The sequence below is a fragment of the Aythya fuligula genome, chromosome 8 (assembly GCF_009819795.1).
Source record: "Aythya fuligula isolate bAytFul2 chromosome 8, bAytFul2.pri, whole genome shotgun sequence".
Taxonomy (NCBI): Eukaryota; Metazoa; Chordata; class Aves; order Anseriformes; family Anatidae; genus Aythya; species Aythya fuligula.
Genome location: NC_045566.1, coordinates 11,480,835 through 11,503,343, shown reverse-complemented (window position 1 = coordinate 11,503,343; position 22,509 = coordinate 11,480,835). Strand labels below are relative to the sequence as shown.

The window sequence follows — 22,509 nt, the reverse complement described above, 5'->3', positions numbered from 1 at the left end:
CGGCGTCATGGCGGCCGCGGTGGCGGAGCCGGTCGCCGTCTTCGGCTGCCGGCCGCGGGTGGGCGGCGGCGTCTGCTTCGTGGGCGAGCGGGAGGTGCTGCACGCCGCCGGCACGGGCTGCGCCCGGCTGCACACCGAGCACAGGCAGCAGGCCTTCTTCCCAGGTGGCCCCGGCCCCGCTCCCCGTGCCCGGTGCCGGTGCCCGCCCCGCCTTGCTGACCGCTCTCCTCCCCGCAGGCCGCGAGAAGAGCCGGGGCGTGCAGGCGCTGGCCGTCAGCCCCGACCGGCGGTTCCTGGCCGTGTCCGAGACGGCGGCGGAGGAGCCGGTGCTGACGGTGTACGAGCTGCCGGCGGGGCAGCCGCCGCGGAGGAGGAGGGCGCTGGCGGCCGCCGAGCTCCCGGCGCGGGAGGCGCCCGTGTCCCTCGCCTTCTCCCCCGACTGCCGGGGCCTGGCGGCCGCCACCGGCCCCCCCGAGGTGCTGCTGGCCTACTGGCTGTGGGACAAGCGGCGGCTGCTGGCGACCGTGAGCCTGCAGGCCCCGGGCGGCAGCTGCCAGGTAACGGCACCGGGGGCGGGACAGCGCCCTGACACCAGCTGCCGAGGGAGGCTGCCGATGGGCAACCCGGCAGCTGAGAGAATGTGGCCCTTACACCGTGCTGCTCGGGAACGGCAGTGCCCGAAAAGAGCCCGGCCCAAGGGACAAGTGCAGCCGATGTTTTCCTGTGGCATCTGTGCAGGGCAAGGCAGAGAGGAGGGGGCTCTGCAGACTCTACACAGTCTGGGATCTTTCTTGGGATCTCATATTGGCCCCTCTCAGCAGCAGCACACAGCTAAATGAGATTTTGCTTTGACTTACGGACATTGTCATGCCCTTACATCACAGGAGACCTATGGTGTGTGGCTGGCATAGTTGGCCAATGCAGGTGCAACGTGTCCATTGTGTCCCCGCAGAAACACTCATGAAATACAGTGGCTGCACTAAATAGGCTTAACACACATCTTGGGAGCTCTCGGTGTGGTTGGGCACCTTTTTCTTCCCGCAGTCTATTCTATGTCCAGATCAGAGGAGTATCTCAGAAAGAGTGGCTGGGAGCAGGATGATGCCACTCAAACAGTTCCTGCATCCTGCTTAGGTTGCCCTGTTTGAGTATCTTTCTTGCAGGGAGGCAAGAGGCTTTCATTACGTGGGTTGATTGGGCCCTAGCTGCTATTTTTTTCTGGGGTACAGCTGCAAGCAGAGGTGGGGTGACTGGCTTCAAGAGCTCAGCTCCTGAAGAGAGAAGTGTGAAGATGACCTCTGTCTAAGGTCCCATTAAGAATGAAAAACAGGTCTAACTACCCCTGCTGTCCTTCTTGGGTAATGAAGTGGTTACTCCACTGTTTTCATCCATACATCCCTAATTCTACAAACTAAAATGCATGAATAAGGTTTGCCTCTCCCTTAAGTTCTTCCTCACCCTTAAGAATGGATGGTCTCACTTTTCAGGTAGCTGGCTATCTGAAAAACTTGCTAATCTGTAGTAAAGATGTATTTTTGCCTTTGTTGTGTGATTCTGAAGGGAAGAGACAACTTCCATATTATATTGCGATTCAGATGGCTTCTCAGCTTAATAGAATCATAGGATCTGTAACATGGTGTAAAATTGATATACACAGTTCTGAAAGGGGGAAAACTAAATTATATAGTTAGGATTTTTTTACTCTCTTCTGTATTCCTATATGTTTCTGTAAGCCTTTTTCCCTCATTTTATTTCCTGCATCTAGAACCTTTCTAGAACTTGGCTTTTTTTTTTTTCTTTTTTTTTTTTTCTTGTAAGTTCTGAAAGTGAACAAAGCTATGTGAAGTAATTTCTCTCTCCTTTGTTCCATAGGTAAGCTTTAGTCCTCAAGACAATACACGTATTTGTATCACTGGAAATGGCTTTTTTAAAGTTTTTAAATACAGTGAGGGAACTTTGAAGCAGATGAATTTACAAAAGGGAAAGCCACAAAACTACTTGTGCCATGCCTGGCTGTCTGAGGAAGAAGTTGTATGTGGTACTGACACAGGCAAGCTTATGTTGTTTGAAAATGGAGAGCTGTGCTGGCAGACAAGTGTAGAGTACAGAAAACCACCCAAAAAAGAAGGTAGCACAACAACAAAAGAATATGAGAGGTAAATCTTTGCAGAATTACTGGTAGGTTCATACTTGTGCATGAAGATTAGTTGCAGGCCATTCGCTTTCTTCTTGTCCTGTTTATGAATGTGTTATATTTTTGTTGCTGATGAGAAACATTTTTGTTTTGTCTTTTCTATACTTAAGTCTTTATGCATTTACTTCTTGCAGATATTCTGAAGTCTCTTGTGAACTGGCTTCTGAAGATAATGGTTCACAACAGGATCCTGTGCCTCAAATAGCTGCAGTTGCAGCCTATTCTAAAGGCTTTGCATGTTCATGTAGCCCAGGAGTTGTTCTTCTGTTTGAGAAAACTGAGGAAAAGGAAGTCTACAAGGAGAGTCAAGAAATCTGGGTAGGGGGATTGCTTTACTAAACAATTATGCAGCAGAGATCCACTTTGAAAGGTGGGAGGGTTGCTTCTGAGTCAGTTATTAATAATCTTAAATGCATCTTTAAAACACGTTATAAGCATTGGCTAAGTGTCCTGGTGAGGTAGAAAGTCAGCGATTTGCCAGAGGTCATGCTGAAAGTCAGTGACAGCCTTTTGCAAGGCGGCTCTGCATGTTCTACATGCTCAGTATGCTTTCAGGTTGCTAAAGTTCGGGAGACCTTTAAGAAACTTGTATTTATGGAGACTTGGGAGCTAAGAAATAGTCTGCATCAGTTCTGAAAACTTTTTTTTTTTTTTCTGTTTTTTTTTTTTTTTTTTTTTTTGGGGGGGGGTGGCTGCTTTTTTTCCCCAAGGCAAAGCTTTTTTTTTTTTCTTTTTTTTTTTTTTTTTTTTCCTTCAGATATTCAGTATAGATTGAGACAATGCACTTTTAAGTAATATAGTAAGATTTCTAACCGTTCTATAAGAAGCAGTTTGCACTGACTTCCTGTGGTCCCAGGATAAGAACATTTAACTCTGGTGATCTGGTCAAACCTTTAAGATTCCTGCTGAAATGTCCTTTGATGCTTTTTTCAGCTTCATTGTTGTAGGTACAGTTATGTTATCTTGAATGCTCTTCCCTGCCTGGCAGAACTTGTGTTCTGTTTACTATCCAAGTTCTCTTACTGAGAGAACTCCTGTTCTTACATTGTATATAAGTATGTATGTACTTATTAGGGTAGCATTGCAGCAGAAGCATGTGTGTATGTGTGCACATATGCCTACTGGAATGTGGAATATCCCATAGGGTACTTTTCTTGTGCAGGTTCCTCAAGACCTGTTCACCACTGTGCCAAAGCAGTCACGTGGCCAGGATATTACATGTATATGCTTCAGCCCCTCTGAGGAAACAATGGTTGTTCATACAAATAAAAATCAGCTTTACATATTTACTATGCCCTCCACAGATCTTCTGAAGGTGAGTGCAACCTTTCCACATTCCACAACCAGCATGCCCAGTAAGGGCTGTATAGTAATGGCACAGGCTATTCAGTGTCACTTTCTGTGATGTGTTCTCATGCAATCTGTTAGCTAGAGTCTGAACCCTTAAACCTCATGATATGAAGTGCTCTGCACGCTTCTCTAAGGGCTCTATTTCAGCAGCATTTCAACTTGTATGGGGCTAAATACCTAACCTGTGTACAGCAATACAAAAAAATATTTACATGAAAGGGTTTTGTAGTTATGGGACCTTTTTCTACATGTAGCCTAAAAAGTTACTGTTGCTGCATTTCCAGCATGTAACAGCTAACATCCTGATTAATTTGCTTATCATTCAGCACTTGAATACTTCTAAATATCTGGCTGATCATAACGTCTTAACTGTGTTCTTGGTGGTCCAGTTCTATTTATTTATCTAACTTGTACTTCTCTCGGTACCTACAATTATGTTGTGCTCTCTGTAGTGCGTGAGAACTATGGTGCCTGCATCTTCCCTGCATCACTTCTCTTGATTATTAATTACAAAGTTGAAGCTGATCCTAACTCTTCTGTGTTTCTAGGGCTATGTTCAGACTGGTGCAGTGACAGGGTTAAGTGGCTTCCTCAAATCAGCTATACACAAAGAGCTATGATAGATTTCTTACCTGACTTACTGCCTGCAGTGAAATACTTGATATTTTTTGAATGTTCTCATTTGTTCTCAGGAGCAATCAAGTCATTTTGCATATCTGCATTTTCCATTACATTCTGCTTCGATCACGGGTCTGGACATCTGTATTCGGAGACCCATTGTTGCTACTTGTTCCCTGGACAGATCTGTTCGCATCTGGAATTACAAGACAAAGTAAAGAGTTGCTTTTGTTTGTTACTATCTCCTGCTTTTTTGTATTTTGTACTGGGCAGGTGACAGCACAATCTCATATGAATGACAGTGTTCTACTAAAATTCTTGTGTGGTGTGGGATACAAATGGCCTTACTGACATGATTTGGTCAATGTATATATGCAGTTTCTATAAAGACAGTGTTGATAGAATCCATAGCCTTTTCTATTAAGCCAAATTTGTGTTTAACTTCTCATGTGTTTTGGAAAAAGAATCTTGAGGAACGTTTCATTCAGCTTGAGATCAGTTGTCCTTAAGACTACAGACAATAAACTTAAGATATTGTTGTCCCATCTCCTGCTTCATGGCTGTAGTTCTGAAGCAAAATGAATCCAACTTTTAAGGTTCAGTGGGGGCGAAGGGAAGGAAAACAAATCTTAGAGGACACATTTGTGCAGGTTCTCAAACAGAGCTTCACCTACCTTCTTTGTTGTATTACAGTAAGAAAGGATTTGCTGCTGCACTTTCCCCACCTTTTCTGTGAACCAGAAAGTTCATATTTGCCCTTGTTCCTGTAATATCTGTGATCATTACTTAACCAAATACTTACAGATTTCCTCAAGGATAAGGCAAAGTCAGATTGTACCTGCAGTTGCATCTGCTGGGCCAGATGTTGTCTTGTCAGGTGTGCAAAGGGATTTTGTACTGTTCCATACTGCACAGTGGTTTTGTCTTTCAGCACTTTGGAGCTGTATAAGGAATTTCAGGAGGAGGCACACGCAGTATCACTTCACCCCACTGGCCTTTTCTGTTTGGTTGGGTTTTCTGACAAACTACGATTTCTAAGTATACTATATGAGGACATGCATGTTTTCAAGGAGTTTGCTGTGAGAAGGTGCGAGGAGGTAAGGAATGATGCAAGAATGAAACTGGGGAGTTACAGGGAGCAGAGGGGTGAAAAAAAATGACAGAAGATAGCGTCCTGTCTGTTAGATCCTAGTAGGAGTTAGGATATCAAAGCAGAGAGAAAAGGTTTCTGACTTCTGGAAAAGGAGCCTTGGGAACCATGTGTAACTGTGGGCTTGGGAACCACTGAAGGGGTCATTTCAGAAATGTTAGAGGATTGGATTTTACAGGGGAAAGCACCAACTAAGAAAGTGGTAAGAGGCTGATTATACTCCTTACGTAGCATTCAGATGTTACATGATGTCATTGGAATTCAATGCATGAATTTTTATATCCACAGCATCTATAGTAACAGTTGGCTATATTCTTTTTGTAGTGCTCATTCAGTAATGGAGGCCATCTTTTTGCTGCAGCTAATGGAAATGTGATTCAAATTTATTCCAGCATCACCTTTGAGAATACTAATAATCTAAAAGGACACAGTGGGAAGGTCAGTAAACAAATCCTGAACAGTACAACTCATTAAAGTGTGGACTAGTTCATAAGATGCATTTTGAAAAGGTGAAGTACAACCTGTGACACAAAAATTAGAACAAGGAATACAAAAGTCAATTTCGCTACTTAGTGTATGTGTTCACTACATACATCTAGAGAGTCAGTCCTTAAGTTAAATGAGAATGATTTTCAGATAGCTGAACTAGGGGAAATATCCCAACAGTAAATTATAAAAATAAAATGTACTGCTTATTACAGAAATTAGCTTTTTCTGTTAGTGTGGCCATGAGGTAATTTGTATTGATTCTTTTTGAATGCTGAAATGGAATTATCTGAAATGTACCTAAGCTACGTAAGTAAAACTTAGAAATGTGGTTCCAAAGTTGTCGTGGTTTTACCAGTAAAATGACTCTCTACTGTATAATTTGCACATTGGGGTCCTTGGTGTGTTTTGCTTTTGCCAGATACGTGCAGTAAAATGGAGTGCAGATGATGCAAAATTTGTCTCCTGTGACACACACGGTGCTGTGTATGAGTGGAATTTATTGACAGGTAAAAGGGAGACGGAGTGTGTGCTCAGGTCCTGCATCTACAGCAGCATTTCTCTTTCTTCTGATGCCAAAATCATCTTTGCTGTTGGATCAGACCAAACTCTCAAAGAAATTTCAGAGTCTTCGGTGAGCTAACATGTGCTCTGGATGTTAACTAAGTTCTCTGGGGAGGGTTTACTGCTTAGGTTTTCTTATCTGTTTGGTAAGTAGAAATCAGTGATTTTTTGATAGCTGCAGTATTTAGTGACACTTTTCTTGTGTTCTTATGTCCTTTATCATGAAACCTGAGATTCTGTTGTAGTTTTGCATCTTTATAACCTTACTTGGATTTACCCAGAAATCTTCTAACCCCACTAATGTACTAACTTTGCAATATGGTATTGACTGTTTTGCTGAAATATCAGGGTATTGGATCTACCTCTGTAGGCTACATGCATATATATATGTATTTTAAATCCAGAACAATATTAAATTGTACATGGTAAACATTACATTTTTCAGAAGAGATTGATTTATGGAACTTGGCTTAAAATTTTAAGAGTGCACATGTGCATAAAGCTTAATACTAATTACTGTTAATGCTTGTTTGTTTTTCTATAGGCAAGTAGATTCTTTAAACTGCTTAATTTGCTGCAGGCAGTGATATGACAATTGCTCATGTAATAAGTAATCAAATAATTTGGGGGAACTTTATGTAACGTGGTGTTTTTCTGTGTGTTTTGGTTGTTTTGTTTTTTGTTATTCTTTTTTAGATCCAGCATGAAGTGCCTGCTTTTGATGTTGAATATACTGCAGTAGCTGTTTCTCATTCCAAGAACATGGTATTTGTTGGTACATCTCTGGGGACAATTCGAGCTATGAAGTACCCCTTGCCTTTGCGCAGGGATTTCAATGAGTATCAGGCCCATGCAGGTGCTGTTACAAAGGTAACATGGAATACATTCTTTTCCCTACTGTGCCAGTTGCACGTCTCATTTAGCATTGATTGTCCTTCCCATTTCATAGCATAATACGTTAAAACGAAGTCTGAGCCTGCATGTGGATAATGGAGATTAGAGCATTCACAGAAGTCCTGTCTTTAGAAATAAAAGTCTCGACTATTTTACTTTCTCTTTCTTCTAAGATGTCTGTAACGAACGATGACCAATTTCTGCTGACTGCCTCAGAGGATGGCTCTATATTGATCTGGAAGGTGTATGACAAGGAAGGTGGGGTCCTGAAACGGGAAAAGGAAGTGGAATATGCTGAGGAAGTGCTGATCATGAGATCAGATATAGAAGAGAAGGTAGGAGGAGCAACCTGTGCGTATGAACCATAGAATTCCTGGTCTACAGCTTATGAATTACGTATTCAAGATTTTTGTGACTAGCAATGCCTATTTGTTTAGGAGGGTTTTCATGACTTTCTTCATAAGAAGAGGCTACAGCAAGTAGCTGCAGCTGCTTGTTAATATGCAAACAGTGTTGTATTTGCAGCAAATGCAGATAAAAGTTTAGGCTTTTCTCTAATACTTCACCCAATCACTTGTGAGCAGTTTTAATGTGGTGAAAAAGTCAGGAACTGCGTTTTATAAACCATCTTGTAAACTAAGAAAGGAATTTTACTTCTGGAACTTCTTGGTCTGTCTTGCTGAAAATTCTCTGCAAAGGCTGTCTTTTTCATAAATATGTGCATATAGATAAAACATCCTTAATAAGTTGTTGCTAGTGGTAAATAATCTCTCTATTAAAAGAAATATTTTCTCATCCATGTCCTAACAGAGTCAAGCAATGCTAGACCTGCAGATTCGTGTGAAAGAGCTACAGACAGAAAATGATTACCAGTTACGTCTCAAGGACATGAACTATAATGAAAAAATGAAGGAATTAAAAGACATTTTCACTAAGGAAATAGGCTCCCTTAAAACGAAACACCAGGTATGATTTATAATGCAGTGCCAAATACCAAGAAATCTTTCCCTTTCCCTTTTTGTGTTAAATTCAAACTTGCATTAAATATGTATGAATGCCATAAGGCATCTGAAAAGTGAAATATTCCTTTCCAATAAAGATGTTCTTGATATCTGTAAAGCATGAACGTATCTTATAGGTACTGAGGGGAAGCAAGAGATCTCCCAGGTAGCCTGGGAGAAAACAGTTTCAGCAGTTTCTGCAGTAAGTGCTTCCAAAGACCAGGGACCAGTAAGCTATATCACCCTTGAGTAGAAATGGGACTGTGCTTTAAAACCTCCATCAAGTGCAAGTTGCACCTGCTGCAGGATCCAAAAATTGTTCTTCTTAATGCCTTCTTCTTTATGCTTTGGCTGCTTAGCATTTTTAAGAATACTCAGTGATGTGTCTTGTATGCTTTTTGAAAACAGGAGTAAAATATATTCCCTGGATTTCTCCTGTTCACGTACTTACTGATTTCTCTGTGGTCATGTTCCTGAAAGGCAAAAGCCATAAGAATTATTCCCAGTGTCTTATTTATCTGTGTCCACTAATTCTATTCTGTCCATCTGTCTGGTGTACATACCAGCTTTATGATTTATTGCATTTGTATTATTTTGGGATATTTCTGGACCCTTTTTAAAGTTAGAATGCAAGTGATGCAATAGCAATTTCACTGTCAGATGGCTTGAAGTGAGAGATTGTCCACCGTATATCACTATTCAATTCTGTCATCCGTATGTTCTTTTCAATATTTTTAATGAATAATATCCTGTCCTGATGATTTGTCAGCACCTATTTTGTTGAGTTTTATATAGCCATTTCAAACAGGATTTTGACTCCACATAAAAAAGGATTCCAGAGTGAAAGCTTGCTAAGTTACTAATTAATTCTATTATTTTTATGGTCTTTTCATTTTCAAGTGCTCCTTTTATATCTTTCTCGTCTTTTGGTTCTGCAGATAGTCTGACAGGTTTCTACTTCTGATTATTTTTTTTTTTGAGAAATTTAATTATTCGTTTTAATGTTTTCAGGTTGATCCTTAGGCTCTTTGGTGTTTCTGGTGGGTTTTGGTGGTTTTTGTGTGTTTTTTTTTTTTTTTTTTTTTTTACTATTATTTATTTATTTAATTATTTAACTAACCAGAGTTTTAACCTTTCTGTTTTTTCTCACTTTTGTACAGCTTGACCTTTCAGAAGAAAACCTTTTCGCTTCTTATAGATTCCTCTACCTGTGTTTTACCTGTGCCAGTTTTATTCTGCTGTTCTTCAGGTCTTTTCGTAGGTAGTGCTTGGCTATAGAGTTTTACTAATCTCAGCTACACTGAAACTTTTTTGGCTTGGTGATTATAAGCTTGCAAGCAAATGTCTTTGAAAGTGAATAAAAGTTCTAGGCAGGGAAGTTGTACTTCCTGTATAAGTATCGGTATGTGTTAAGATTAAACGGAATGACAGATTTAGGCAGGTTTGGGGCTAGCCTTTCTAGTTTTTGTAACGAGTAGGCAAAGAGAGTATTTCTGTTTATGCAAGACCCATACAGTAGTTATGAGAAGAAGGTCTCATAAGTTGTATGCATGGCAGTTCTCTCCAAATTTTCTGGGAAATTTCTCACCCATCTTCTTTTTCCAATTCTTAGTGCTTTTTTAGATTAAGTCGTTTGTAGTGGTAGTGGAACATTCCAAGAAAATGGTGTTCAAGCCTCAGTTTGAATGTCAGTGTTTTAGGATCGCAAAGTTGCTCCAAGAGAGAAAGGAAGTAGCTTGAATTTTGTTATCTTGACAGCAATTTGCAGAATTGCAAATTCTCCTCAAACAGACACACTCAAAGAAGTGGAGGTTTTTGTGGCTTACAAACTTTTCTTGTTAAATTAGGGTTATACAATGCCTTGTATTGTATGAAGTTCATTTGCTACTTTCCTTTAGCTTCCTTAGTTTTGTAATTTGTTGTAGTGAATTAATCTCTGGGAAAACTCATTTTTGTAATGCCTGTTATCTGCCTTTTTTGGTGAGAGATTTCAAACATAAATCCGTTGTGTATGTGTTCCCCATCATGGGCAAGAACTCAAAGAATTAGGACACTGCTTTGCCTAATTTTGAATTAAAATTTATTTTTCTTATTCTTTACCAGATTTTGCAGGCAGAAAAAGAAAAACAGGAGCTGCAACACCAGTCTCAACTGTCTGAGCTGATGAATAAACAGGCCAAGGAGATGCAAGACCTAGGTTAGATGTTAAATATTTATAACTAGAATGTGAAGGAATTGCATTAGATTGCTAGCAACTAACATGATGGGAAGAGATTACTAGAGTGCAAAGCACAAGGAAAAAATGCATGTATGTCATACAGTTATCGCAAACCAAATATTTGTCTTAACAGCATGCACAAGCAAGAGAATGTGCATGTGGGCACTGTATCTTTTATGTTCTGTTCCTGAGATTAGTAATTTCCTTATTTATACTATAGCTCATTGTACAATAATAGTGATACCATACAGTTCAGCAAGCAGGCTAATTAATGTACAGGGTGCACAACATGGAAATACCTGAACCCCAGATTCTTAAGATAAAGCAGAAATACTGCAAATTAGTACAAAAAATCAAGTCCACCCATAAGAGAGGCCATTGCTTACTCATCCTCTGTAGCAGTTGTACTTTTACAGTTCTGTCATTGTTGACATTCTCAAGAAAATGCTTAGAGTGGCTATTATTCATTTATTGTTATGGCAAACTAGGAGATTTCAGTGCAGGTTTTGGACTTGTTCAAGCTGGAACAGAACTTTTTTTTTTTTTTTTTTTTTTTTGTTTTGCAGTGAGCAGGGATACAATGGAATATTCAGAAACAAAACTGAGAAGGGTGAATGACAGCTTTGTAATGGGCATTATTAGTGAAGCGATAAGTAAAAGGAAGAGCAGGAAACCCAAGAGATGGTTTTCTGATGTAGAATTTTGTATGGCCACAGAGCCTAAAACCCCTGTATAGCTGATGAAGAAAGTGATGAGGTGCTTCTAGTATAACTTATTGCAACCAGATGCCAAAAAGACAGTAGAAAATAAGACATTGATAACTGCAAAAGGATAGGATACACCTCTCTTTTCTATTAGTTTTATCAGTTCCATATGTTTCCTGTTACCAGAATCTGAAAGTAATCAGAAACTCTTAATGGAAAATGAGAAATACCAGGAGCTGCAAGTAAAATCCCAGAGGATGCAGGAGGAATATGAGAAACAACTGCACAATTTGGAGGAAAGCAAAAGCAGGACTGTGGAGGAGCTAACAGTATATTATGAGGAAAAACTTAATGAGAAAACTGTTCTGTTGGAAGAGGTAGGAAACTTGATTGACAGCTTGAATTATTGACTATGTTTATTTCAAACTGTGATGAAATGTTCCCTAGAGGAAGGAAAGTTGTCTCCCTTCATGCAAATCCTAATCTGCCTGTAACCTTGGGGAAATATGTCGACAAGTAGAATAGTAATGAGGAAAACCCCAGCTGAGTTACCAGCTTTTTCTGGGCTTCATACATTCAGGAAGTAACCTGTGAAGGAGAATATCCTTGGGCATTCTATTTGCCTCTTTCTCCTATATCTAAGAATTCCTATTTAATGTGTGTTAGATAATACACTTAACGGCAGTTGGAGAAAGATTCAATCACCTTGTTCTAATGAAGAGATAGCATATCTAAAATGGTGAATTCTGTGACAGATCAATTCCTATTTGCTGAAATCACCACTGACACTAAGTCCCTGGGGTTCCTGTCCCCATAATTTGGGGAATACCCTGAGTACTTAAAAAAATCCTGCACATTGAGGTCAAAGACTTGGCCAGATAGGGTAGCCAGATAACCAATGCTCATACATCTAGTACCAATAAATTCCATCAACATCACCGACTGCAGCCCTATGTTGCAACACCAATATGGAAAGAATGAGAGGAAAGAACATGAGAAGGGAGTGATAAAGAGACCAATGGAAAACTGAGTGTTTATTGGTTATTAATGTTATTAATTAATGTTTGTTGGTTATTAATGCATCAGAAACAGCAACTTAAAAAGATTTTTTGAAGTGTTTCTCATGTTTGCATTTGCTTCTGCCTGGACAATTTTGCTGATTTGAGCTAGATTTCAGATAATTATTTTTTTTAATATTGTAGTGTTCTTAAGACTTGGATGCTTTCAGTTAAGATTTTTTTTCTATCTGTCTTAAGTTTTTTAAGTGATTTTAATCCCTTAAGAAATTGTTAGCTTAAATTATATTGTTGTTGAAGAATCCACTAAATATAGGCCCTCCCAGGAGAAGGACCATTACAGATAAAGAATTATCCTCTTTATTGATCTCTTACTTTTGTGTTCTCTAATATTTACTTCTCCTAACTGCAGGCAGAGGAGGATATAAGGCAGCAGCTTCAAGCACATGAAGAAATTAGGAAACAGATTGAAGAAGATGAAGACCAAGAAATTCTAGATATCAAAATCAAGTATGAGAAGCGACTTGTAGAAGAGAAAGAATCAAATCTGCAACTGAAGGGAGAAATAGGAGTCATGAACAAAAGGGTATCTCTTATTCTGTGATAGGATCACACCTGTAACATGGAGACCTATAGCCAAGTATTGAATATGATTAATGGCATGTTAAGGCCTAATAATATTTAGTCTGTAAATATTTGGCATTTCATATGAGAATATTCATCCCTTTTTATATCAGTTTGAATATTTCAGGATATTTGTGAAAAAGAAGTGTTCTGATTGTGTTGTTGATACAGTTATAGACAGATGTGTGTGTGTGTTATTTTTAGTACACTTTTTGTATCTTATGTAGTTTGAAATCATAAATAATAATATTATCCATCCTATAGTGGGAAAGAAATGAACCTTTTCATTTTTCCAAGATCCAATGTACTACTACATTAGAAAAATACTTCTACTGCTTCATTTAATGCAATACACTTTGTGTTTTGTACACATCATCATTTTTTATTGTTCTTACTCCTTGAGTTTTTAAGGAGGCATAAAACCTTTTAGCTCTGTTACTAGCTGGGCATTACATTTGCCTAAGGATGTTCGATGGGCATTTTTTCTTTAAGTTTATTCAGTATCTATTTTGGAGGCATAGAGGTTCTCTACCTTCCCGCAGTCTTTTATCATGGTATTGCTTTAAGTTCTGATGTTTTTTAGACACCAGCACATTAAATGCTCTTCTTGAAGTGATATCTAAATCCTATACTGTCTTAATTTGATAACCTTTATCTTACACTGTCTTCAAAGTAACTTAGAAAGTATGGTAGTTAAGTGGAGCACAGCTCCTGAAGATTTTTAAACTCTTTCCTGTTTGCCTCTCTAGTTGAGCAGCTTACAGAAAGAGCTCAAGGAACGAAACAATGACATTGAGGAAATGAAACTGGAACAGCAGAAGCTGCAAGACGTAATTAAGTCACTGGAAAAGGACATTGTGGCGCTGAAGACAGAAATTGAAGAGAGAGCTAACACTATCCAGGACAAGGTGAGAAACTGGACAAGTGGCTGATATCAAAGTCACCCTCCCTTAATTTAATACAAGTAATTATTTTGACAGTATTGTGTTAATATCACATGACTGGAAGCTCAATTTTAATTTGAAGAATTTGCAGTCTTTAGTTTGAGTCCTCAGTGTTTTACTGACATTCTAAGCTTTTGGGAGCTCAAGTGTTGAGTTTCTCACCCCCCATTCTGGGATGTGTAGGATTACGCATTATCTCTGCATTATTTGTCCCCTTCCTACTCACCCAGTCTGTGTGAAGTATATGAAGCCTAGTTTTCCATTAGATCTATGACTACGGTTTTGGCCTCTGCCATGTTTGTACATTGTCTGTTTGAGAGTGCTGTGGCTGATTCATAACTCTTTACACATTTCTCCCAGGAGAAGCATATAAATGACCTGAAAAAGAAAAATCAGGAACTGGAAAAGTTCAAGTTTGTACTGGACCACAGAATAGAGCAGTGTAAGAAGCAAATAGAATCACGTGAAAATGACATTGAAACGATGAATGGGCAGATCCATGAGGTGGGTAACACTGTCATTTGGCCTCTGCTGCTAAACCCTTTGGCTGAATACAGAGATGACCAGGCAAGTCCCTTGGAGGTTGACCTGTTTGTTCCTTAACTTCTTTCAAGGATTCAGTATCTTTACAGCTAATAAAAATATCTATACACAATACTTGCTATTTATTTTTGTGTCACATTTTATCAATGATCAATACAGTTACTTAAGCTCCTCTTTCAGTATTTTGTTCTAGACTTTGAGTAATACAATTTTTGCTTAAAAATATATCTCATGCTTGTGTAGTTGTCCTGCATGTACCCTGTAGAGTTTGCAAGACATTGCCTTTACTGATGTGGAGGAAGAGAGAGTGAACTTCTCTTACAAAGTAACAGATTTATGCAAACATAACCCAATTTAGGAATTAGGTTCGTCACCTAATCCATGGAAATTTTCCATGTGTTCATAATTAGCTTGCAGCAAATTTTTTTGAGGCGACTTATCCATAATAGGATCTCACTGTGATTTCTCAATAGCTAATCAGTGACCTGTTAGTTTTCATAAGTCTGTTTATTCAGAATGAAAGCCTTTTAAATAACTAATGAACATTTTATGTGCATGTCAGACTATCATGATGAAAGCCTTAGCCTCTTCTCTGGTCACTATCTCACGTCAGTAAATGCTGAAGCATTAGTGCTTTTTTCCCCTGTATTCTACATATGTCATCACAGCTTTTCATTCGTTTCCTTTCAGTATCAGTTGGCTCTTATCGTTGTACTTGCTTTTTCCTGTATTTACTATTAATTTATACCACACCCATTTTTATTCAGGTGGAACAGTACAGCTTCAGTCCAAGTCAAGGAAATGAAGAGGCATCACAACAGTTAAATAACTATAACTCTAACTCAAAATGGGATTGAATAGACTAGGCATTTTTTGCGCGTTTTCTCTGTACTCTGGCAGAGGGCAGTGTTGTTCCAAAATCGTCTTGGTTCATGTTGTATGTAATTCTACCTGAAGAGGGATCTACTCCCTCAAGTCTGTGTTTCTTGTCTCTGGTTCTGCTGTTGTGTGTTGTTTTTCTCATAATGTCTTCTCTTAATCTTGATTTCCCCCCTGCTTCCTTTCAGATGGAGGGGGAACTGGAACGATTCCAGAAGGAGAGCACACATTTGAAACTGAACATCACACAACTGCAGCAGAAACTAAAGGCAACTGATCACAGCATGCACAGAGAGAGGCAGAAGGTATGAGGTAGCAGTCCACAGGTCCTGCATAATGAAACAGGGGGAATGAAACACTGCAGAAACATTAATCTGAGCAAAGAGGTCCTTCAGGGATACTGTGTACAAGGACCAGGGAACAGGAGATTCTCTGGTTAAGTGGGAACAGTGACAGAAAACTTCCAAATCTGAAACCAGGTTAGCTACATGTATTTGATACTAAAAAAGTTTCTCGTTTGTTGGTTTTCCCAGGTTTAACAGAGCAGAGAGGCAGAAGCCTGAGTCAGTGCCCTATCAGTTGTGGGTTTTTTGTTTGTTTGTTTGTTTTGATTTTAATGAAGTATTTTAAAACACTAAAGGAAAGTAAAAGTATATGAGAGCTTTTACCTGTTCTGCTAGACTTTCTAGAAGATTGCATGTGAGAGAGTGCTCTGATGAGCCAAATAAGAATGTATCTACATTAAATGTTAACTGTATTCTTGCAGAAACAAAATATGGAAGCTTTGATCAAACGGTTTAAAATGGATCTTCATAATTGTGTGGGCTTCATTCAGGATTACAAAAAACTGAAGTATGGGATCCGTGAACTCTACACCAAGTATGTGCAGCAATTGGACATGGTGAGTTACCTTCTCACATGGTGAGTTGTCTTTGCCTTCTCCTTGCAGATGAATTTATGTGGTAGCATATTGAGGCAAAACTTTGTGCCCTCTCAGGTGGAGACTGAAGAGGTAGATGTAGATTTGCAGAAGGAGTACACAAGACAACGAGAGTATCTTGAGAGGAATTTGGCAGCTTTAAAAAAGAAGGTGGTGAAGGATCAGGAAGTCCATCAAGCTGCTTACGTGCGCATCATGCAGGTAACAAGCTTTTTCCTTATGTTAAGGGAGGTAAGAATTAAGCAGTTGCACAGAATAGACTTCAGTCACCATACTGATATAATTTGTTAGGACTTTGAAACAGTTTTGATTTGCTTCCTTGCCAGAAATTCCTAAGGCTTTCAAGAGTTTCTATTCAAAGGTAATATTCATTGAGCTCTAGTGCTCAACAGTCTTCTGGACAGAAAGAGCAAGATCTCTGAAGCCAGAAAACAATGCTGTGTGTGGATGCTTTCCTTTGTCTGCCACTTCCCAATGTTAGAGGAGATAGGGATCTCTGCTGCCCGGATTTATTTTTTTTTAAGCCATTGATGGACTTATTTTATTTTGAGGGGCATTTAGAATAGCCATCATAGTCAATTTGCACCTGAGTACCAAGCTGCGCTTGCTGTGTGGTGGTGTTTAGGAAGTAATTTTGGAGGAAGAGAAGATTGGCTTTCTTTGGCCGCATAGCCCCATGCCTACTGGTCTGAATTCAGAAGAACTTTCTGCTGCTCACATCCGTGTTTTCCAAGGAAGTTCAGAAACAAATGATAAATAAGCCTATTTGTACCAAGACCTCTCACAATATTTGTTCTTTACAAGGAAGGATAAACTTGTGACTGCTGGGGCCAAAGACCTAATTTGTTTTCATCTGGAATGAGAGGATCTAAAGGCCCACAACCAACATCCTGGGAGGACAGCGCTTGTACAGTCTCTTCTTGCCCTGGTCTCCCTTTGCTCAGTCAGCATTTCCTTTTCCCCTCACTAGCTCTTTCTTCATTGTTAGCTTATTATCCTTCCTCAGGATCTCTAGACCTCAGTCCTCTCCTAAATCATCTGTCCTTTGTTATATATTCATAGTGTTCCTTCAGGCCCAGGCAGCAGTGATCTTCTTTGGCCTTGATTTAATTTTTTTTTATTCCTTCTGTGAATTAGATGCTTCCTTTTCACACAAAACGAGATGGCTTCAGAAAAGAAACTGAAGAATTTCCTTTCTGGAATAGGGTGACAGATGGTGCTCGTAATGATAACACTTGATGTCTTGGACCGGTAAGCTTAACGTGAAATGATGATTAAAAATGAATTAATAAAACATCTGGAAGATGAAGATATCAAAGGTTCTAACCAGCCTAGTTTCTTCAAAGAAAAAGCAGTTCTCTGAAGTCTAGTAGATTAATGAGACTTTACAGCCAGGAGGAATTATCATGGTCTTCCAGTCCATCACAGGAGGCTTTTAAGACTAGTTTAGACAAACTTCTGTCAGGGCTTGCTTTGAACAAGTAAATGACATTTTGATGGCCTTCTAGCTCTGTATTTCTGTAATTCCTTAGTTGTGCTTACATTTTCAGAGCTGTGCATTCCTCTTTGAGTGACTGTTCATAGGTACATTCCGTTAGTGACTGCTGCAACAGATGATTAGAAATGTCAAGATAATTTTAATTATTCTTACCAATTGACAAGTTGCTTGTTGTTGGACTGTTAGCTTTCCCTCCAGCCTCTGTATTTGTAATGACGTCTTTGGTCGCGTGGATATGTAAGAACAAACATACTGAACAATCTCGAAGTAAGACTGCTTGAACTGAAGCATGTATAGGATGATCTTTTCTATGATGTGTCATACTGTTCTCTGACAGTCAGCACTTTAAGGACGTAGGAGATTGTAGATTGCATCCTGACGCGATCTGCAGTTGTTCCTGGTGTCCTCATCCTCTATGCATTTGATCAATCTCTTTTCTGATCTATTTTTCACATTTCCACATCATCCTATGACAATGAGTTTTGCAGTGAACATTTTTTTTAATCCGTTGCATGATCATTTCATTGCAGTGCAAGCTTACTGTCAGAATGCAAAGACTGAGTTAAAAGCTAATCTCTCTGTATAGCATGCCTCTTCAGAAGAATATTATCAGCATCAGCCAGCAGTCTTTTTAGCACCCAGCAAGCCAAACATTTCTACATAGCTCAGATTACCTCGTACAGGATACTATGCATTATGCTAATAGGACAAAAGTACGATCTTCAATAGATAACAGCATTCAGCCACTTGGAGTGAATTTATGAATGTATTCATGCCAAAGTGCACCTTAACAGAAATAGCATGACATAACCCTGAAAGCTGTTCACCAGAAAATTTCTGTGATTGATTCTCTGAAGTTATCCTATTCAGGATCAAGCTCTGGCATAAACGTATAGCAGCTAAATTTCATCGGTGTTTAAAGAGTTGAATTAAACAAGTCAGAGTCTACAAAATACTATATTTTCAGAGCAGTCTGCATTGGGTCACTAGTTCATGCTGCATTTAGAGTCCAACACAACCAGTGCAAGACCAACTGTTCCTGCCCAACAACTTCAAACCTTAACACGTTCCACGATCTGCCTCTGCGTCATTGATTTTCAGATGAAGGGAAACTATAGCATAGATGGTATACATGTCTTCGTTTGAGCTATTAAAAATCTTGCCAGATACATGCACCTTGAGTTATTGCTGCCAACTTGAACTCCTTGAATGCGTCTGCATACAGAAAACTGCTGTAAGTGTGGTACTTTGTTACTAACCTGTCCCGAGTTGTCTGTTTCTACTGCATTGACGCTTGTGTGATGCTAATATGTCTAATATATCATAAGGAACCAAATCACATGCTTTCCATATGTCTCTCCTGGCAACATAGTTTTCTTTATCAACCAAAATTACCATCTAATCAAAAAGAATCAAGACTTGAAAATATCTTTTCAATATTGAAATATCAGTAATCCTTGTTTGTATCACCTGCTGTTTAACTGTGTTTCTTGTTGTATGAGACTGTTATTAAAAGTGTACCTTTTGGCCACCTATCTTTCACAAATATTGCTGTTTATAGTGAAGTTCCAGGAGCTGAAATGGTGCTGTTTTCCAAAACTTCTGAAAAACCATTACAGATAACTGAAATCACTAATGCTTTTCATACTAGCTGTTGATGTGATTTCACTGTCAAATGAACAGAAGCACATATACAATTTCACTCCTCTTGAATTAGAAAAGAAATATTTAGCTAGTGATTCTCCTGTTTATGAGTCATGAGCAACAATTTTATCATCCTTCACTAGTATTAGCCCATATTGTTTATGCTGAGGTCTTTGAACCTGTTAATACAGTGAGTACAGGAGAATCATATTGCATTCATGTGTACCATCACAACACCTTCAGCAAGATTCTTTGTGGTATGCTGTTAAATATTAGAGCTGAACTTTTACAGATTGAAAACTGATTAAAAAAGAACAAAAGTTGAATACATGGCCAACTTTTCCTAATTACAAAATGTTAACAGTAGGTGTCTCAAGTCTACATGCGCTTTATGTATTTCTTAGTAATGTGGAAGGGGTGTTGGAAAGTGATGTCAGTCATAACTAATGAAAAAGTCTTTGAAGAACTACAAGGAGATATGGATCATTTAAGTGAACAGGCACATGGTGGCAAGTGAAAAGCAAAATAATGCACCCTGGAGGGAGGAATGGGATTTCTTCACATTGATTCTGGATTAATTGGATCAATCCCAGAACAGGACCTGAGCTTCCCTGTTGAATTGTCAGAGAAGATGATGGCTTAAAGTGAAGCTGCAGTCAGAAAAGCAAAACAAAAATTAGCTTATTGAGGTAATATGATTAGAGTACTGTCATGTTTTATACCAGATGTACTGTTGCTTTTGTCTGAAATGCATAAAGTACTGACTGCTCTAGCTCCACACGCATATAGTATGTTCTGCTTCTTATTCTGATTCTACGCTCTCCAGTGTCCTTCCAAAGGAAATGAGGATACATATTGCTGAGCTATTGAGATAGTCCTGTACATGTACTTTTCCTTATGAAGCACATTATTTTTGCAGGAAAATGTAAGTCTGATTAAGGAAATTAATGACTTGCGGCAAGAACTGAAGGCGGCCTATACCCAGGTACATGACCTCCAGTCAAAACTAAGGTTAACCAAGAAGAAGCAAGCAATTCAAGACCCAGGTGAATAGTGCTTCTTGTGTTTCCATATTGTCAGGGCTCATTCCAGAAGCCCTCTTTGTCCTTAGTGAGCAATTCTGTTACTGCCCTTGTATTGGAGCAGCTTGTCTTGCCTGATGGCACCTGTTATATTGTAACATTCTGGTGAATACTGCAAAATCTTACTATTTGGCTTTACTCTTCAGTTCTGAAAGATGCTTATTCCTTTCCTTCCTTATTCCAAAGAACTGTAAGCTAGACCTTTGTTTCTGTGCTCTTTGTTCTCTGTTTTTATCTTCTAGCTCCCTCCAGTGAACTGCTGTCCAGCCCAGCTGTGCTGAGGTTGAATGCACAGAAGGAAAATGAGAAAATCATAGAAATGCAGCAGCTGGAAATTCAATACCTACGAGACCAAATCAAGGAGAAGGGGCAAAGCCTTGCAGGTCAGCCTCTGTTGGATGGAATGTTTCCTAAGCTGAATCTGGAAAGAAGCCACAAGACACAGCAACAGTGACCTGGCTCAAGGACACTTTATGTTATTATATTCTCCTGGCAACATAAGAAATACAACAGCATAGTTTAGACTTCCGTGATCATATACTCTTCCACTAGAAGCGTTTGTGCAGCACACATTGCTGAGGACACAAGGCATCAGTCTTACTCCCCTCCTCCTTTCCTGTAAACTGTCCTTTCCTCTCATTTAAGCACGCGTGTTCTGAAGTCTTTCTGCCAAGGAGTCAAGATAAAAAATAAATATATTTGTGTTAGTGCAAAACTGATCTTTGTGCCTTCATAATTGGGCAGGTATACACTTGAAAGATAATGTGTCCTCATGTGTCTTGAAAAATGTGTCCTAGTTCAGGACTGCTGGTAACTCTGTAAACATTTCTACTAGAATTCTAATTGTATTGTGCTACAAAAATCACCATCAACCTTCTGTTTTCCAGTATTTTGTATATCCATACAAAGGGCTGCCTGTATTTAGACAGGAATAATGTCTCTTATTCCAAGGAAGTGTCCAGTCCCTGACTAAAAATCAGTCACACCGTAAAGGCAACCTTTACCTAGTGGTCAAGCACACTTGAACTGGAGCCCTTCTTTAAGCCTCTGCCTGATGTCTTTGGATGTGTTGTCTCCTCTATTAAAATCATTTCAGCAGGACAAAAACATTGCCCAGTTTCAGACTCCAAAATCTCCAATAAAGTCCAAATCTTATGTCATACCTCACCTATAACTTAGATAATTTCACCTTTGTTTTGTCTATTTTCCAACATCTGTAACTGCTTTAGTTCTTTTTTTTTTTTTTTTCAGTGAAATTATTCTTAATAAAACACTTTTGAAAATACTGATGCATAGAAAATAAACAAGGAGTCATTTCTCTAATCATTAGGGAAAAAGTAAATTTTTCATCCTTTGTTGTCAGTACATGGATACATGCCTGCCTCACTGAAGAATTCTGTGCATGCTTCAGAAGTTTTTAGCTACTGATTGAGTATGGGAGCTATATCGTGTTATAACAGCCACTACATTATTGTTTCTGTTTTTTATCCTGAAGTATAGAGAAGTGACAAGTGCTTTCTAAATGCTACTAATATTATTACACTGAAGATCAAGGTGCCAAGGCTGGATAACATGTAACCTGTATTAATATTTGGGATACTAGACAATTCCAGGGTAACTCCATGGTAAAACAGATGGTTCCATGAGCACCTATGACCTAGGAGACTTCAGCTGAGTGCCTTGTCCTTGAATGTTGAATAAAGCTTCCTTAGTCTTACTTCTTTCATTTTGTAGCTTTAACCTGTGTGAAGTGTAAGTTTTACAGGAACAGAAGGAAGAAGTTATGATGGAATTGGTCTCTTAACGTGCTAGCTTAACACCCTTTTTTCCTCCCTCCCCCCCAATATAATCATCTTGATACTTCCTGTACAGAAAGAGGATGTAATTAATGTAATTAGCAAATATTTTAGAAACTAGTTCCCTCTTAAATTTTCAGAACACACCCATATAATTTGCTAGACTCCCATGTGGTATAATTTTCCCCTCACTTTGTAGAATAAATTGAGTGGTAGCAGCCACTACTTTAATGGATGTGGTTTAGAGAAATGGAATCAATCTTTCTGAAGAAAAAGAACCTTGTCCTAATAAGAGGAAGAAGCATATGCAGGTGAAGAATGATTTCTAAGTGGTGATTAATATGCTTAAAAGTATGCCTGTGTG

General features: G+C 39.1%; 1 protein-coding gene across 1 annotated transcript; it reads left to right on the top strand.

Moving 5' to 3' along the window:
- Nucleotides 1–7: 7 nt before the first annotated feature.
- CFAP57 (cilia and flagella associated protein 57) lies at nt 8–21,553 on the top strand. The gene is made up of 22 exons (XM_032192250.1): nt 8–164; nt 238–557; nt 1,873–2,156; nt 2,329–2,512; nt 3,357–3,509; nt 4,237–4,376; nt 5,094–5,259; nt 5,637–5,750; nt 6,220–6,432; nt 7,059–7,232; nt 7,430–7,591; nt 8,067–8,222; nt 10,361–10,454; nt 11,366–11,556; nt 12,608–12,781; nt 13,569–13,727; nt 14,124–14,267; nt 15,374–15,490; nt 15,952–16,086; nt 16,183–16,326; nt 20,187–20,313; nt 20,592–21,553. The coding sequence occupies exons 1-22, from the start codon at nt 8–10 to the stop codon at nt 20,801–20,803; spliced, it is 3,720 nt and encodes a 1,239-aa protein (XP_032048141.1). The 3' UTR covers nt 20,804–21,553.
- Nucleotides 21,554–22,509: the final 956 nt, after the last annotated feature.